The sequence below is a fragment of the Ziziphus jujuba genome, chromosome 9, assembly GCF_031755915.1.
Source record: "Ziziphus jujuba cultivar Dongzao chromosome 9, ASM3175591v1".
In the NCBI taxonomy this organism is placed as follows: domain Eukaryota; kingdom Viridiplantae; phylum Streptophyta; class Magnoliopsida; order Rosales; family Rhamnaceae; genus Ziziphus; species Ziziphus jujuba.
Window position 1 is genome coordinate 900121 of NC_083387.1, and position 17831 is coordinate 917951.

Sequence of the window (17831 nt, forward strand, 5' to 3'; positions counted from 1 at the left end):
TAGCAAAAGAAAGGAAAACATCTATATATATATATATATATATGTTGCAATCTTCCATTTTGTTTATTGGTTTATCTAATCCATGGAAAATTAGCCACACTCAAGTGCAAATACTAACCAATAATTCATAATTGAGAAAGTCAGCAACACAAGAAAAAGGGAGCTGGCAGGTTTTTGGCATTGGTTCGAATTTCAACTCCAAAACAAACATGATAATGGATTTGCAAATCAATCATAAAACTGTAAAGAAGGATAGACCTGAGCATTCCCTTCTCTTTTTGCAAACAAATTAAACCATCAAAAATCAAAACTACTATCCAATATACTAACAAAGTTTTCTATCAAGGGGTATGAAACTAAAATAGCTAAACAAAGTCATGGGGAAACAATCTGGGGAGAATTGTATATTTGGCTTTTATTATCAGTGCGTATATCCCATAACACGGTATGTGAACCAGGGCCAAGCAAAAATACCTGCACAACAAACAACGCTTTCCTATTAAATTCTTTTTTACCTATGAACTTATAAATTAACCTGAAAAGACATGGTGGTTTACCACAGAGGAGCCCAGGGAGTGCCCAGCTCAAGGAAAGGATATGGCCACCTGGAAGGAAGGAACTCAAAATTATAAATTCAAATCGGAGAAAAAGTTGAAAGATATTGTTATTGTCCGTGCGTACCATGAGAAACCACACGCGTGAATAACCCATTGGAAAATCACATAGGTACAGCTCCATAGAACAAAATATGCAAGCCGGAACCAAGGAAATGGCTGAGAAAGGTGCATGGAAAGAAGCATCCATCAGTAGACGTATTATTAGAAAGCCATTAGCTATAGCCATAGTGGGAGAAACATGTTCTATTACATATATATATACACTCCTTTTTATCTCCAGAAGGAACATAGAATCAAGAATTTCTACTACCTCTTAGCAGTGTAATTGTAATACTTACAAGGCTATTCAGAGCAGTGTCCAGAAGAAGAAAAACAGCATTCAAAGTGTGCATGCAACCCATCAGCTGCCAACCATATATGGATCCACATATAAAAGTTAATCAAGCAAACAAGGAAAAGGGCAACCAACGGTGTATATATGCTGGTTGTGAAAGTAGATACAAGGCCTTAAATTTGCTAAAAGGTCAAGTTAACAAGATTCAGTTAAAACCAGATTCCGTGTTCCTTTTTATGTGGTTCTTGTTTTCAATTCTTTTGGTTGGGGGGAAGGGGTTGTGGAAAGCAGTATTCAATGTCTGATTCATTTGTGCAAAATCAAAATGTATGGTTTTGTGTTGACTCGACCCAATATGCATTAGCAGATTATTTTCTGCAAAATTATGATATTCTCATACATCATTCCACGATTATTTGATTCTCCAGTATTCCTTTTCCAAAATGATATGTCCATAGTTGTTAGCTTAAGCAATACAAAGATAAACAAAACAGTTCATAAAGTCATTGATGGTCAGAAGCATAGAAGAATGTAAGGAGAAAAGGCAGAATGAAACACCAGTAAGAAGATTGACATGAAATTGATGGTTCATAAGGAGTAGGCTCACCACATTGAGGCGGAGATGGGCATTTGATAAGAAGGGGACAATGACACACCAAAACACAACATCAGTTAATATAACAGCGCCTGCACAAGTCTGTTTAGGATCCAAATATTAGCTTTTCTACTTGCGTTTCAAAAAGCATACCCTAAAACAAGGCATGATCAAAAGTTCGAAAAGCTTGAAGCAACTCTACCTGCTAAATTGTTAATGGAAAATTCAACATGCTATATCAATCTGGTCAGCACTTCAAAATTGATATATATATATATATATATATTGTTGGACTAACCTGAAACGCAACTTGCATTAGATATCCCCAGAATCCTGCTTTTTGCTGAATATCCTCCTGAGCGTGGTAGCTTCGCAGCTTGATGGAACCATTGATTTCTTTTTCCCTGTAAGTGTTGGTAGCTGCATTTCCACTTTCTTCCAAATCCCTTCTTGAAGACTCAGTCCTTTCTACATTTTCATAAGGAGGTTTGTTCGCTGATAGCCAACATCCATATGCAGAGACAATAGTTCCCAGCTGCAAAAAATATATTATAGTATGGTTTTAATAGATTTGCTTGAAAAGAATATCTCTATTGTTAACCTTCTATACCAGGTTGCATTTTGGCTTGTCTATCTGTCGTTTCATGTACAAGCATAACATACATGCAGACAGGTAGCGACTAACAAAACCCCAAGTGCATAATAAGGGAAAAACATGAAAGAAATTATGAAGCCTGACGTACCACGAAGTAGACAATAACTACTGCAAAAGTCCACCTGCACATCAATTTACACAAACGAAGTAGAAGATTAGGGCGCTTCCATTGTTATCTCAAAACAATAACTTTCACTAGGTTCCTCTGTTTTCTTGACAGTAAAATGTAAATTATTTCAAAGAACTAACGGATTAAATTGGTGTGAGAAAACATGTCAAACAGTATGCTTGCACTGGCAGAAACCACTGAACATTAATAGCCTCCATTCTACAATCTCGACATAAAAGAAGAGTTGCGAGACAAGGGACTATTCTGCCTGATCAGGGGATATTAACTAAAGCTAATAACAAAAACCTTCATCATGGGCAAATTTGAATTTGATATTTCTGGGACTGGCACGGTTCAGATCCAAACGGTTGTTCCTTTTCTGAATAAAATTTCTATATAAAAAAATAATAATAATAAAAAAAAAAAAAAAACCCATTGAATGTTTGTAAAATGCAAGGGTTTATAGGATCTGGAAAGGCAGAGGATAGGATCTCAATAAAGGAAAGAGGGTTATATCAAGATGATATGAATTGACACAGTGATTAAGTTGAAACAAGATTGAAAATTAATCAAGATTCAAGACTCAATTAAAAAGGAGGCAGAGAAGAAGGATTTTTACTCAGTATAGTATATGAAAATGGTGGAACCCCACGTGAAAACGTCCCAGGCCAAGAAGCCAGACAAAACTAGAAAGGAAAGGAACCGTGTTGCCAAGAGCCATTTGGGGTGAACTCCTCTCCAACAACTGGTCCACAACTGACAAGTGCTTACATGACCCTTGCACAATCCGCTCACAGTCACGGAAACCTCACTGTCCGGTTGAGCCACAACAAGGCTCTCATACATGGTTGAGTCTTGGAATCTGAACGAGCCTTCATTCCTCCAAATCACCCATAAAGCACCAAAAAATGATATGCCAACAATGCCGAAACAAACGAAGTCATACCAGCATACCTCCAGCGCCATTTCATATAAAAACTTTCTTAAAATCTAAGGATTGATGAGAAATGAAGACCCAAATATTTCCAGATTAGGAGGCCTTTCTTGAGTTGGAGAGGAACATTATGGAATGTGCGACCACCTACAACTACTATAATATTTAGTTAAAAACTTCCTGCTGATGCATGGACTGGTAGTTTTGACTATCTGGTGTTTTGGGAGTGTTAGGTGTTATGCTGAGGTTTAAAGGGGAATTGGGCGGTTAAAGTGTTTTGATAAATTAATTTACATGACAATAAAGAAATTATAGCAATCCAAAATCTAAAAGTAGCTACCCTTCTGCTTTTGTACATAATCGGGAAGGAACCAAAGTTATCCTGCAAAATTGTGTGGCACAACCACTACATCAATTTTCTAGAGTCCGGTTGACGATGGCCAAAGAAAATACAAAGGGCCTGCCACGTTTGTGGGCCAGTAACACAAATTCAATTTATTTTACCCCTATTTAATTATTTATTTTGCAATTTCAGCAATATATATAATTATATATACATGCAATGAAAATCTGTATAAATTAATTTATTCTTAAAGCCATTATAGGTAGACTTTTCTTTTTTGTATGAAATCCTATATATATATATATATATAATTTTATTTTTTTTTGAAAAAAAAATTGTATATAGTTAAAAAAAAAATGTAATTTTTTAATAGTTTAAGATTATTAAGAAAATATATCCTCATTGACCAAATATATATATATATATATATATACATATACACTCTTACCCCAACAAGGGTAAAATAAAATATAAAATGGTGTTAAAGAAGGAGCCGAAAACAACACTATTTTAATACAATATTTTCCGATATATAGGTATAGAATTCAATTGTGTTTGTGAGATGTATAAGTTTTACATTATAAACAGACTTAAAACAAAGAGAAAGGAAATTAGAAGTTTGGAGAAAAGGGGATATATGGTGGTGGGGTAAGGAGTAAGGAAGACGGAGACATAATAGACAAAGATGAAGAATTTACGAAGTGGGATATAGAAAGAAGGATAAATTAAACATATCTGGCAGATTACAAGGAAAATGCACATGGCAAATAGCTGGTAACGAAGTTTGACTTTGAGAAATAAAAGAAAATTCATCTTTTCAAGTATTACAAAAGAGCATCCAGTCCACAAAAACATTGTATCATGAATTGTGATTATCGTGCATTTCATTTTTAAGTGAAGTGGAAAGAAACAAACAAAATGAAGTTTAAAATATTTAGAGTTTTGAAGCAAAGCTGTGATTGACAACGGTAAAGCCTCCATCAACAACCAAATTGTGCCCGCTGATATAAGCGGATTCATCAGAAGCAAGAAACAGAGCAGCTTCAGCGATATGCGTGGCCTTGAGCACAATACCCTTCAAATTGGCAATGGCACTGCTATTAGCCTCAACCTCATGCGGTTCCAGATTGAAAGCTCTGCATGCAAGAGGGGTGGCCACTCCAAAAGGGGAAATGCTATTGACTCTGATCCCGTGAACCCCAAGCTCACTGCAAGCCGATCGGACCAGACCCACCAAAGCATGTTTGGATGTGGTGTAAGCATGTGGACCCGTCCCTCCAAGCGAAGCAGAGACACTGGTGGTGCATATAATAGATCCGCGGATATTCCTGGCCACCATGGCTCGGGACGCGTGCTTGATTGTGGAAGCGACTCCGACAACATTGGTGGCCATGGTGTTGTGGAAGCCTTGGATGTCAAGCTCCAGAATGCTGGATATTGGACCGATGATCCCAGCGTTGCTGAACAGAACGTCCAGGCTTCCATATTTGTTCAGGGTGTAATTCACGGTTTCTTCCACTTCCTTCTCGTCTCTTACATCACAGTGGTGGTAACTCACTCTTTCTGACCCTATTGATTCTACAACTCCATGCCCCAGTTCGTCTTGGACATCTGCAGCAACAACCAGCGCACCATTTGATGCGAATAATCTTACTGATTCCGCGCCAATCCCACTAGCTGCACCTGTCACAAGGGCCACTTTGCCCTCTAACCTACAAACAACACCCCACTCATTTTCATTTTCATATTCGACTTTATATACACACACACACACACACACACACACATAGCAAAATTATCATCAAATTAATTAATAGGCAGATCTCGGTACGCCATATATAGCACGATCAAAGAGTAAACAGTCTAATTAGTAAATTACCTTGGCGCCTTAGACATTGATGTGGTCTTGGTTCTCTTGATGATGGGAAGGGAGCCTTTGCTCAAGCTTCCAGAAAAGGCTCTTGGAACTGCTGCTCCTTATCATATATTATGGCCTTATATATATATGTATATATATATAGTTTATAAAGATTTTCGAACACTGCAACTGCTGGCCAAAAATATATAGAAAATTATAGCTTTACTTATGATGTAAAGTACTAAAAAATAAAGAAATTACAAATAATAATGTTCAGCCTCCAATCCATCAACTTTTATTTTAAGTCAACTGTTCTAAGAACCTTTAAATTGAAAGTGCTATACATATATACATATATATATATATATATATTATGCATTAGAATTGATATTTATATTAATTCAATTAACCATTATGTTCTTTTAATAAATTAGATATTTGAATAATTTATTAGATTTCTTGCAACTTGCCGGGTCCTTTAATAACTTATTTAATCCAAAATGTGATATTAGAATAAGATCACATGGTGATGATATATTGTAGATTACAGTACAGGAACAGAACACTGACATATATATATATATATATATACATATTTGTGATTCATATATATATATATATATATATATTTGGGTAATGATATTTATGATTGATGTGAATCTACTAATTATAAGCTAAGTTAATTCTTACTGTTTTTGTATCCATTGAATGAAGTCCACTTTGGCTCATAGCACTTTTGCTGATAAAATTAGGCTCGCTGATCCCAAGGCATAGGAACTACAGAAGATATGGATTTAGATCAGTGAGCAGCTATAGGAGCGGAGTAGACTCCAGAGAGATCTCAACTTTCTCAAGGGAATGACCTTAATTCAACCGACCAACACTTAATTTTCCTGCTCTTCCTGTGTTATGGACAATGCTCTCTGCTTTGACTTGGTATTGATGAAGGCGGATGGATTACTATGTTAAGGAACAAGGATAAATCCTTTACTTCTTCTAAATGATCTACATATTCAATGAATAGTAGTATATTTTTATAATTGCTTGTTCATCGATCTGTCAATACATAGATACTATAGCTCTTGATAATGGTATTTCATCCAATATGATTGCAGATGTAAAAAGATAGATAGTAATATAGTTAAAGCAACCCTGAATCTAGTTATAGCTTATAGTGTCGTTGATATATAGCGATGTGTAGGATCCGATGTCCATATATTGTTAGTGACGCATTCTTCCATGAAGATTTATATTTATATATAAGTAGGTGTTATGTAGGATGTGGTGCTCGAGAGCCAAAGCAGAGATAACTGACCCAGCTGCAACAGTAGTAAGTGGCATCTCTTCAAAAGAAAGGACCCTGAATGTGCTGATGTTACTACACAAACTCTCAATTTGTCTCCCCACTCCCCACTCTTCATATCATGCACACTCCTATCATGATATTAATATTCAACAAGTATGCCTCATTTTTAGCTTCTCATTCAACTCACTTGTTCCTCCATAGTAGTATTATTATATTTAATATTACGGACTTTAATTAATTAAAGTCGAAAGATGGAATAAAATAAACAAATACCATTCAAATCAAATCAAGTGGATCAGGTCAAGTGAAAATGGGCCGGATTTTAACCCATTTCAAAAATAGTGTACCAAGCCCACATAGGAGGACGAGCGGCTACATTGATATTTCACATGATATTGTCAGCCGGTTAGCAAGGCATTAGATTGAATTGGCGTCAATCTGAATCAGCGTGAGAAAAGCTGCAGATATCCGATACGCGCGCGGCCAGTGGTGTGTGGTTGTGCGGTTTTGACCATGTCGTCTGCAACGGCTGTAGCAAGAGCAGCCTATATTTCAACTCCAAGCGTGCCCACCACCACCAACACATCCACATCCACATCCACAAGAAATCTGATTGTTTTTGGCGCCACTCCTCCCAATCCCGCTCTCACTTGGAGAAGAAGAAGGAGAAGAAACTACTCAGCAGGAGCAGGAAGAGGAGGAGGCTCCTCTTTAAGGCAATTTCCGTCGCTTTCAAGGCCATTCTTCAGAATCCCATGTCACTCTTTGAATCCCAAAACTGTCTTCACCCACTCCAGACGCTTTTCCCCTGTCATGGAGTGGCAGGACTGCACGTATGCTCAAACTCTCCCTCTCTTTCAGTCTTTCTTTTCTGTCTTCCCTACAATCTCTATTTGGTTTGGATTCCATTGCATTTGTATTGGCAACAACTCATTCTGTCTTTTTTCATTTGTTTTTATTTAAATAAAAAAATAAAATTCAGATTGACTAGTACATTACCCATTTTCTACTTCTTCAATCTTTAATCTTTAATAAGTCCTTTTCTATTTTATCTATCTATTTTTGAAGTATTATTTTATTTACCAAATGCAGGGTGAAGATGAAAGTAGACGTGCCTATCTCAGTTGCCTATAAGTGTTACTCTGATCGTGAAGCAATTCCCCGCTGGATGCCTTTTATTTCATCCGTAAAGGTCTGCCAAAACCCAATTGCAACACCTTTCAATGTTTGTAATTTTAACATTAGACCCTCTTCACCTTTGTTTCTTGTCTATAAGGAAAAATTATCATCTTATTGGTCAAAACAATTTCGGATGCCTTCCCTATTCATGTTAAACAGCATAGGGGTCCATTACAAGTTTCAAACTATGGCGTGAAGTTCGCGACTCTTTTTTTTTTTTTTTTTTTTTTTTTTTTTCCTTCTTTTTGTTTTGGTTCTAGTATTGTAGATTGATTATACAGCAAATACTTATGGCTATTCAATTGGCTGTTTGATACGCATATTCCAGTCACTCAGTCAAATATTTTATCCAAAGTCTGTTAAAACGTGAGAGAAAGAAATGATTTTTCTGCAAAAAACTCGTATGCTTCTCGGACGACCTTTTGGAACCGACATTATTTGATGTCAACAACGGTTTGAATAACCTACTTCCTAAAAGAGTAATGATATTATAAAATGTTTCTTGTTTCATTTTAGCTGATAATAGATATTCAAAATTTTACGTGGTGGAATTTGATGCGTGTGTGTGTTTTATCTTTTTTTTCATTTTTTTTTTTTTTCAATAGATATTGGAAGACAAGCCTGACCTATCACGATGGTCACTGAAATATAAAGCCTTTGGTCGTGATATTGAATTCTCATGGCTTGCTCGAAATATGCAGGCAACCATCATATATCTAATTTCTTCCTTCAATTTATGTTACAATTCAATGTCTACAATCTCACTTAACGGCTGATTATCTGTCTCTACCATGTTTTTCTTTCAATCTGTGGTGATTGACTTCTTGCAGCCTATTCCAAATCAGAAAATCCACTGGAGATCTATGGAAGGTCTTCCTAACAGGTACCTGAAACATAATTATAGCAGGGACTCTATTCTACCATAACATTTTTGCTTAATGCTACAAGGCTTTACAGAACGTAGGACTCAACAGATTGGGAAGCATATTTTTCCCTTTCTACCACCAGAGATTGGTTAAATTACCATATTTCTAGACTTCTAGGAGCCCATGCCATTCTTGTTGTTCATACCCAAACTAATATTCAAATGCTAGATTTTGAAATAATTATATCAATAAATATTCTAGTAGCCAATTTTGTTCTTTACTAACTCTTTCAGCACCAATGAGCTTGCTCATGTCTTTGCTTTATTTTTTTCAGCCTGTAAAAAATTATATCAATAAATTTCAATTTACTCTTATATATTCGATTCAATGAAGGAGAGAGAGTACTTCATTTGCCTTCATATTTAATGTTTGAATTTTGATAAATTAATTTCTCCAATTGCAGAGGTGCTGTTCGGTTTTACCCAAAAGGTCCATCATCATGCATAGTAGAAGTGAGGCTGCTTAATTCAATATCCAAAATTTGACTCTTCTAGCAGTTATAGTTTTTAGGATTTTATGAATCTTTCTTTCATACCTCCTCCAGACAGGCCAGATTTCATTGCAGTACTTGGGCTTTTGGAGGCCATCCAATGGACGCCTCAATTGGGAGATCAAACTCCTTAGTTTGATACTTATAGAAGTTTGGCCTCCCCTTGGCCAAGGATGGAATGGCCTGGAGGGGATTATCCATTGTTTTGGTTCAAAATTAGATCATTGTTTTTTATTCTCATTTTTCATTCCCTGTGGAAATGGATTCCTTTCCTGCACTTAACTTTTTAAAGTGTATAAAGTATTCTTTAATGTATTTTCCCGTTTTGGTTGCTCAATTTGCTCTTGAATCTTCTCTTTCCAGCTAACGGTCTCTTATGAAGTCCCACAACTTTTAACTCCAGTGGCATCAGTAAGTACTCTGACTTTGACTGAAACAGACTTAAATCAGTGAAAACAAATTAATATATTTAGAAGATGAATATTCTAAATCTTCTGAAGTGGACTTTAGAAGCTTGTTTCCTTTCGTCCATTTTATGTTTCAAGGACACAATGAATTAAATGATTACGTTTCTTTGATCTTGAAGTGAACCCATGATTTTTTTTCTGAGTGGAAATGTTTATCCAGGCGCTGCAACCTTTTCTTCAAAGCTTACTTATTCGTGGTTTAGAAAGATTTGCAACTTTTGCAAAAAGCTACTAAGTCGAGACTCAACTCTCTTAATCCGGGGGTCCAAATGGGTAAACTTTCTTAAGAATGCCGTTTATTCATATTATGTAGAATATGTTTTTCCAGGAAAAATAGTTGGGAACATATCCGTTTATTGCTGATACTGCTTCCCTGTTTGTTGCAGAGACATGTGGCTGAAGATCTTGCATGCTTGCTGTAGTGTTTTTATAGATATATTGCTCATGTGCTATTTCAGTGACTTCCCATCCCAACGAAAACCAATTATTTTCTGGCAGTATTTCAATGTGATTGTAAAGCACTTTCTGGTTTTTGGACTTCTGATTGGAAAAAAGAAAATTTTCTTTTGCAATCTTGTTTCCTATTCATCTGGCAAATCCGCTAGGAGAAAAGCTGTAACGAATGTTTAATGTGTCTCTGGCATGGAAAATAAATCATTCCCTTTCAATTTATTAGACTGGAAAAATAATATAATAAAATATTTCTTAGGAATATGGGATCATGGAAAAAGGTTCAAAGGTAAGGCGTATAAGGGGCGGGGGGTGTGGAGGAAATGGAATAAATGAGAGATATTGAGAGCTATAGTATTAATTCCAAGATCCCAAAAATCAAGAGAAAAGAAGAGGAATAATAAATAAGGTATAGAAGCATAATTAGTAATATCTTTATTTACTAAGAATGAATTTACATAAATGCACACGAACGAATCGTAAGTGGACTAAATCAAATGGGAAGTGGTCACCCTGGAATGTTTACTAAAAGAATCCACAATGACTTAGGAACATACAATCCACCAGCCGTTGATTAATGATTATATACATATACATAAACCCCTGACCTTTGATTCCAACAGCTACAAAACTGCCAGCTGCTTTTTCTCCCGTAAAACTGAAGCAGCTAGAAACAGCAGAAATCCCTCTTTTCAGTGATAAGAGTTTACTTTAAAAACTATATTATTATTAACATTCATGGGCTGGCACTAGCATCCAAGAGGCTTCTCAAGCTACAGAGTGCTTCAGCAGAGAGGCTGCAGCACCTTAATCTCCTTTGCTGTTGTCGTGGAGGTGATGGATCACCATGATCCACAGGAGAAAAGCATACAACAATCACTGTGAGATTGTCGAATGTGTTGAGGCGCAGAGCCTCCATGACAAGGTCCCTGGCACACTGCTCAGGGTCATCGTGCCTACGCAGCCCACGCCGGACAAGGCTGACTGCGTCCTGGCTTGACATTACGTCCCAGATACCATCACAACCTATAATGAGGAACTCATCATCCTCCGTCAAAACCACCTGTCGGAACTCTGGCTCTGCAATCAGAGGAGATGAAGAACCACGGGGAAGTTTCATGTCCCAATCACCTAAGGCTCGGGTAACTGATAAAACACCATTGAGATAACCATCATCAATATATCCACCGAGTTCTTCAACGCGCCTCTGTTCTGATGGATAAATTGGTCTGTGGTCTTGTGACATGTCAATTGCCTGTCCTTTACGGCAGAGAACTGCTCGGCAATCACCTGCATTGGCTACCACTAAAAGCCTAGAAAAGAAAAACACAGATCAGAATGGAACTTAACAAATTATAATATGATAACAAAATGATCAAACTACTTTATACAGAGGTCATTTAGCAATTACTGCTAATGATTAAATATGATTAATACACATCATGTATAAGAAACTGGTAATGTTTAAAAGCAATTGAAATTGAAAGTTGTTCAAATAATTTTCTCAAATCAATATCATATGTAGCTCATTACTTAGCCAAGAAGAAAAAGGGGTCTTTTAGGCAAAATGGGAAGAAAGATAGTTTGTTTACCTTCCAAAGACCATTGCAGTTAATGCTGTCGTCCCAGAGGAACTGCTTACAGTGCAGTCATCAGCCAAAGCAAGGTCAGCCTGCTGAAACGATTCACGGACAGAGTTCTCAAGCTCTTCTGAGAAAATCTCATCAGCTTCAGGTGTCTGGGGGAAATTGACATCTTCAAAAAAGAGTCTCATCACATTTTTTCTTATATAAGCTGCTGCTTCAGGTCCTCCATGGCCATCAAATACCTGTATGGTAAATTGGATTCAATCTACTAAGAAATAAACTAAATTATAGCGCATTAAAGGCTAGCATTCACAGGGTATAAGTCAATTACCCCATAGAAAGCACTTGGCTTGGGAAACGTAAAGAGTGATCCCAAGTGTAAGGACAGATCATCTATCCGTATATGCTCATCTTCCATGTATCGGCGGGGTCCAATGTCCGAGAAGCTACCAGAACGAAGGCTCGGAACAAATTGCAAGACAGCCGATTCAATACCCGCATCTGGATTCTTCTGCGCAGTTTTAACAACCTAAAAAGAGAAACGAAAGGAACAGGATGTCAATTTGACTTACATAGATATTACAAATAATTGAGCTGAAAGTTGTTCCTGTTTTAGCACTGACATTGTTATTTGGTTAAATGTAATCATGTCATCATAGTTTCGTAAAAGTTAATTAAAAATCCATGCTATTTGAAGTAAGTAACTATTTTTGTTCATGGAAGGGGAAAGGACCCCAAATTACATCCTTTACCGTTCTATCATCTATGTATCAAGGAAAGCATAATTATTGTAGTGAAAGACCATTTGCGGAAGTAAATCAAAATGAAAAACAGACGTGAATCATACAATTTGTTAAATATTTAAATATTGAGTTTGGTGTGCCCAATTGGTGCTTCGATCACGTAAACCTTCAAACTTCTTGAAATTAGCAATTTGTATTCCATGAGATGAGGATCTAAGATCTGCACCACATTCAAAGTTGTGTGTGCGTGTGTGTTTTTTTTATTTTTTTTGGTAAAGATATAAATAAAATCATAGATGCGGATGCAGGTCAGTTTTTCCAATTTGAATCGTCATAAATAAATATCTATATTTGTGACCAAGTAATCAGGATTAAGGCTTATAATCAACAGTAAAAACCATTGTTTGCTTAAACCAAAATCCAGAGGACCAACTACCAAAAGACAGCAGGGGTCAGAAGAAATTCTAAACCTTTAAGATAAAACATTTACGGACACCATTCAATACTCAGATAGAAAAGAAAATAATACAGATGGCGTGATCTTGAGGCTAAAAAATTCAAATATTATCCAAAAGGAACAAAATAAGATGTTCAAATTTCAATTACAGTTGAATTGGTTAAAGACAGGAACATCTAAATTTCATCAGCACCCAAAAACACAAAACATAAGAATGAATGAAGGCCTAAAGCAATAAATTCGACGCTAAGAAACAGACCAGGACTCTTATTAACCCAAAAAAAAAACAAAAAAACACCAGATTCAATTCAAACATTCAATATCACCGAAAATAAAATACAAAAACAGAACTTAAAAACCCAGAGAGAGAACAAACTCACCCCTTGAGGACTCGATAAATCAGGAGCTACATCTTCGATGGCTTCACAGAGATTGGTTCCTTTAGAAAAGTATTGGACTTCCAACACAGGCAATACAACTTCAGCTTCAGCTCCCATTTTCTCACACAAACATACCAAACGAAATTAATCCAAGATTAAAAAAAAAGCTTCTTCTTCTTCTTCTTGTTCTTCTTCAAAGCTCAACCTCAAAAAGACAACAACAACTTTGCAAAACAGGATCAACAAACAAAATATCTGGTATCTTTTTCTTCTGACGGTTTCTTGACGCTTTTCTCGCACCTTCCTTGTTATGGCTTTTTCTCAGAGATAGAGAGGAAACCAAAATAGCGAATAATAAAAAAGAAACAAAATTGAAGGGGCGTGTGGGTTGAAGCAGAATTTATATACCGGGCCTTAAGAGGAGAGGAGACCGGTTACCGGTGGCTACCAGTAAGTTGGTTAGGTCGACGGACACGTGTGAGTGTGGGATTTGGAGGGACTGTTCACTGTTCACTAACACGCAAACGAGGAGCAAATGACAGAGAGAGGCCTGGCTTGCCTGGCTTTGGCTTGGACGTTTGGAGTTTGGAAAAGCTGCTTCTGCCAAATTTACATATAACGCCCCATCGTACACCTTGAATGATGACTTGTCCGGTTGACTTCTTTTGGTGGTTGGAGGGGATGTAAATGGGATTGGTCCAGTAATCAGGGGTAATCTAGAAGAAACAATGAAAAAAAGAAGCGGGCCGCCCCATCAATGCAAGTGCATTCACACTTTGCAGCTTCGTGAATCATCGTGCGTGATGGTGACATGGGTTGCTGCGCGTTGGAGGTGAGGTGAGGTGAGGTGATGATCCTATTCTATTACAATGTGACGGAAATGCCCCTGATTTTGGCATGTTAATTGTCATTGTGATTTGTGAACTCGTTCGTTCAACATTGGAATTCCCAGACACGCTGCCACGCTGGGTCCCAGTGCAGTTGGGCGGAATCAAATTGTTCAGAACTGTAAATTTACAGCCACTAGCCAGTCATGCGGCTGAGATCCAGTTATTCTTCATTCACGCTCGCAATTACACAAATATTAATTTATGTACGCCATAAATTTACAAAATTATAGAGAGGTTGACTTTTTGATGACTTATAGAGAGGTTGAGTTGACATAACAATGCCTTTTACGAGTAGAAAACATAATAATGTATGATCCTGATTTCAAAATAATAATAATAATATAACAGTGATGGTTATAAATAAAAGGACAAGATCCTGCATGCGTAGAGGGATGTAATTAATTCATGTTCTGTATCCGAAAACAGGATTCCTTTCAGTCAGTAAAGCTGTAGTGTTGTTCTTATCATTTCAATTTCAATTTTGGTGATGATGGGTACCTTTTTTAAATTTAAAAATATAATAATTTCATCAATGCCAGTACCTCACGACTACTTTAGTTGCGGTAATTGGAATGGTTGGGCAAAAAGTTGAAAACCAGGAGTAGATGAAGCGGATGGAATAAGATGTAGGCAATTTTCTTTTATCAAATTTGGTTTTTATAATATTAATTATGGGGAGCGACAGGTTAAACAAGAAGAGATTGGTTAAAATATTCCTCTTGGGGTTGACCTCAATTTCTTTTGAAGAATACTTCGTGGTCATTAGTTGCATTCCACATATATATATATATATATATATCTTAAAAATTATTTTGTTGTGGGAATCTTAACTTTTTGATGGGTGTGTTTATCCTAGACCTTTATTATTGGAGGGCATGAGCAAGTGTTTAAGCGTGGCCATGTCTTTACCGAATTTACAAGACCAAGATGCATAAATAATTGGGAATTATGGATGAGCGTCCATCCACGCCACACAAACACACACACACACACACACACACACACACACACACACACACACACACACACACAAAGTATTCCGTAGGAAAGTGGGCTAAAGTAGGTTTGGTGGTCCAACTAGTCAACCCACTCATTTTTTGGACCTATAATTGTATTAGTCTTACGAATCCAATGAGATATACATAAATATATTTGAGGCGCCCCTGCAATTCCATTTAGCCAGAGCTGGACTAAAGATTTTATGAATTTAAACACTGTTTGTCTGTATCTTACCCTCCATGGTCCATACCATACATAGGTCTCTGTTTATGTATGCATGACGGATTCTCGAAAAGGTAACGGAAAATATTGAAATAATACAAGGGAAATTCCGGAAAAAAAAATAAAAAAAAATTGAGCTTAAAGAAGCGCTGACTTAAGTTGTGAATGGAAACCGACCGGCAATTTATGAAGCATTTGGTTTTTTAGGTGAACGTAGAAGCTCAGCATTCAGATAATGGGTAGAGGAAGGCCGATTCTACACGAGTTTGGAAAAATACCCGAAAACGCGTGTGAACCCTGTGTCAAACACGTGGCAAAACCAACTCCTGTTAATTTTTGTCCATTATTATTCCCATCCCATCCAGCTCTTCTTTTTTCTATATTTTAATTAATTTTGTGAAAAGTCATCTCCTAATACGTGTCACAAATTAAGTTGAACTTCCTTGCTTTGTTTTTTTTTTTTTTTAATACTTTACAAAAAATTAAAGAAAATTCCAGGTAGACTGGGACGATCTAGATCTGATTCCTACTTATTATTTTCCCAACTCCCAACTACAACAACGAGTAGGCAGCCGCGTCTCATGCTTAGCGTGCGCAAAAGAGTAATCTACGCATAAAGCATTTGAGTCTGGTCTGGGTTATCTATTATTATATTTATATAAGTATTATAAATATATTGGACTCCTCCCCTCAAATCATTTATCATGGTCCATCCTTTCCTTCGAGGTGAGGATTTACTTGTCGACCGCAAACAGCACCCTAGCACCTACAATTCATGCTAGTATAATATGGAGCTATTTATTTATTTATCCCCAAGCTGTGGGCCTGTTTGTAGATAGGTTGGTTCACCCTTAACCGGCCATATTCCTTCCTTCTCAATGAATATGGGCTACACCATGAATTCTGGGCCAATACTACAGTACCTGGGTCCGGTAAGAAATCACAAGATAATGGGCCTGTATACAAACCCGATCCGGCCCATCATTGTTGTAGTGATGGAGCTTCCTATTTCCTAATTTAATTTCTATGGACACAAAAATCACATGTTCAAAAAAGCAAAATATATATATAGATATATGTAGCGGGTATTGCATTGTGAAATGTGAGGAAGAAACATTTGGCGAGTGGGTGCATGTGATGTTCATCCATGGCATCAGCTCCAAAGCCAAAGGCGTCAAATCAAATGTAATTAATTTAATTAATCAAACAAAAATATGATATAAACAAAGGCCTTCATTCACCAAATATACACATATATATATATATATATATATATGCATACACACAAAACAAAAGGCCATTGAGATGGTCAACTAATGTGGGTGGGTGGGCGCTGACTTTGAAGGAGTAAGAGAAACGACTCATGTAATATGTTATTAATATCAATATGGGGTACATAACAATTCCACATAAACTTAGTTTTAATTTTTTTTATTTTCACATGAGTTATATAGCTACCATTGAGAGCATGGCCCTGCGCGTGATTGCAATCTCAGATCTGATTCGTTAATTTTTGTGGGATTTCTTATTTTCTTAAGATTAATGTCGGTTTTCTATATCCCCATGCAAGCATTCGAATGTATCTTCTTTTAAAGTCCCTTTGCAGTAAATAAATGACGTGCCTCTTTTCCAGGGAAAAGCCGCCCAACAATCATCATCGCCATCATCCTTCATGCATCAAACCTATAATATATATCCCATACGGTCAATTTTGACAGATTATTAATCAAAACCCTACTTTTTATTTGGTCAAATTATTTTTATTTATTTGTCATTTGCTATATGATATCTGGGCCATTCCAACTTAACCTATTAATTTCTACATATATATATATATATATATATATAAATATATATATAAATCTTTACAATTGAGGTTGGCAAAGAGAAGCTTTCAAATTTATCGAAAAAGAATAGCTTTCAAGATCTCAGCCCTATCTACCAAATAAAAAATAGATAATATATTGGTTCATTCTTTAAACACATATAAATAAGTAATTTCCGAAACGGACACCACCGTCGGAAAACGTGGCGATCCAAGTCATTGGTTGCTTACAATGCGGTCTTATAAAAATTGTATTTTCTTGTACGCCAATGCCATTTTAACAAGTGGATATAACATATATGTATATATTTTAAGGAATCTAGCCAAAAATCTATACGATGACTATTTAAGGGAACGAACAAATCTATACAAGGACTATTAAAAGGAATTAATAAATATTTATCACCTTGATTTACATGCAAAGGTAAAGGAATAAATTAAAGTGGCTTCAGATTAGACATAGTTT

The 17831-nt window shown here is 36.4% G+C and overlaps 4 protein-coding genes across 7 annotated transcripts; 1 reads left to right on the forward strand and 3 right to left on the reverse strand.

Annotated features, from left to right (window-relative positions):
• Positions 1–103: 103 nt before the first annotated feature.
• Positions 104–3392, reverse strand: LOC107426214 (uncharacterized). Of its 2 annotated transcripts, XM_016036334.4 has the most exons (8): positions 2930–3391; positions 2290–2323; positions 1845–2081; positions 1559–1648; positions 956–1021; positions 682–773; positions 558–605; positions 104–474 (listed from the first exon to the last, which is right to left on the reverse strand). In XM_016036334.4, the coding sequence occupies exons 1-8, from the start codon at positions 3274–3276 to the stop codon at positions 366–368; spliced, it is 1023 nt and encodes a 340-aa protein (XP_015891820.1). In that variant the 5' UTR covers positions 3277–3391; the 3' UTR covers positions 104–365. The 2 variants fall into 2 exon arrangements, with proteins under 2 accessions (XP_015891820.1, XP_024932912.1); XM_025077144.3 differs by lacking the exon at positions 956–1021 and having other exon boundaries at positions 2930–3392.
• A 920-nt stretch (positions 3393–4312) lies between these two features.
• LOC107426172 (short-chain dehydrogenase reductase 3b-like) lies at positions 4313–5552 on the reverse strand. Its single transcript, XM_060811401.1, has 2 exons — positions 5467–5552; positions 4313–5299 (listed from the first exon to the last, which is right to left on the reverse strand). Exons 1-2 carry the CDS (start codon positions 5481–5483, stop codon positions 4522–4524), a joined length of 795 nt encoding a protein of 264 aa, XP_060667384.1. The 5' UTR covers positions 5484–5552; the 3' UTR covers positions 4313–4521.
• Positions 5553–7147: 1595 nt separating this feature from the next.
• Positions 7148–10485, forward strand: LOC107426207 (uncharacterized). Of its 3 annotated transcripts, XM_016036325.4 has the most exons (8): positions 7149–7584; positions 7844–7943; positions 8536–8631; positions 8761–8813; positions 9260–9308; positions 9710–9757; positions 9974–10086; positions 10200–10485. In XM_016036325.4, exons 1-7 carry the CDS (start codon positions 7265–7267, stop codon positions 10046–10048), a joined length of 741 nt encoding a protein of 246 aa, XP_015891811.2. In that variant the 5' UTR covers positions 7149–7264; the 3' UTR covers positions 10049–10086; positions 10200–10485. The 3 variants fall into 3 exon arrangements, with proteins under 3 accessions (XP_048336629.2, XP_015891811.2, XP_015891812.2); XM_048480672.2 differs by lacking the exon at positions 8536–8631 and having other exon boundaries at positions 7148–7584; XM_016036326.4 differs by lacking the exon at positions 10200–10485 and having other exon boundaries at positions 9933–10028.
• A 190-nt stretch (positions 10486–10675) lies between these two features.
• On the reverse strand, positions 10676–13807 carry LOC107426206 (probable protein phosphatase 2C 2). Its single transcript, XM_016036324.3, has 4 exons — positions 13430–13807; positions 12181–12378; positions 11856–12091; positions 10676–11576 (listed from the first exon to the last, which is right to left on the reverse strand). The coding sequence occupies exons 1-4, from the start codon at positions 13544–13546 to the stop codon at positions 11000–11002; spliced, it is 1128 nt and encodes a 375-aa protein (XP_015891810.2). The 5' UTR covers positions 13547–13807; the 3' UTR covers positions 10676–10999.
• Between the last annotated feature and the right edge of the window lie 4024 nt (positions 13808–17831).

What these genes read in the sequence shown, in the direction of transcription:
- LOC107426214 (XM_016036334.4), bottom strand. Translation starts at nt 3,276, where the DNA reads ATGGCGCTGGAGGTATGCTGGTATGACTTCGTTTGTTTCGGCATTGTT. An exon ending in CCCATCTCCGCCTCAATGTG is followed by an intron (nt 1,022 to 1,558) that starts GTGAGCCTACTC and finishes TATGGTTGGCAG; the next exon opens with CTGATGGGTTGCATGCACAC. An exon ending in CACGCGTGTGGTTTCTCATG is followed by an intron (nt 606 to 681) that starts GTACGCACGGAC and finishes CCTTCCTTCCAG; the next exon opens with GTGGCCATATCCTTTCCTTG.
- LOC107426207 (XM_016036325.4), top strand. Translation starts at nt 7,265, where the DNA reads ATGTCGTCTGCAACGGCTGTAGCAAGAGCAGCCTATATTTCAACTCCA. An exon ending in ATGGAAGGTCTTCCTAACAG is followed by an intron (nt 8,814 to 9,259) that starts GTACCTGAAACA and finishes CTCCAATTGCAG; the next exon opens with AGGTGCTGTTCGGTTTTACC. An exon ending in TTTTAACTCCAGTGGCATCA is followed by an intron (nt 9,758 to 9,973) that starts GTAAGTACTCTG and finishes ATGTTTATCCAG; the next exon opens with GCGCTGCAACCTTTTCTTCA.
- LOC107426206 (XM_016036324.3), bottom strand. Translation starts at nt 13,546, where the DNA reads ATGGGAGCTGAAGCTGAAGTTGTATTGCCTGTGTTGGAAGTCCAATAC. An exon ending in ATTTATCGAGTCCTCAAGGG is followed by an intron (nt 12,379 to 13,429) that starts GTGAGTTTGTTC and finishes TTCTCTTTTTAG; the next exon opens with GTTGTTAAAACTGCGCAGAA. An exon ending in ACTGCAATGGTCTTTGGAAG is followed by an intron (nt 11,577 to 11,855) that starts GTAAACAAACTA and finishes TTTCTTTTCTAG; the next exon opens with GCTTTTAGTGGTAGCCAATG.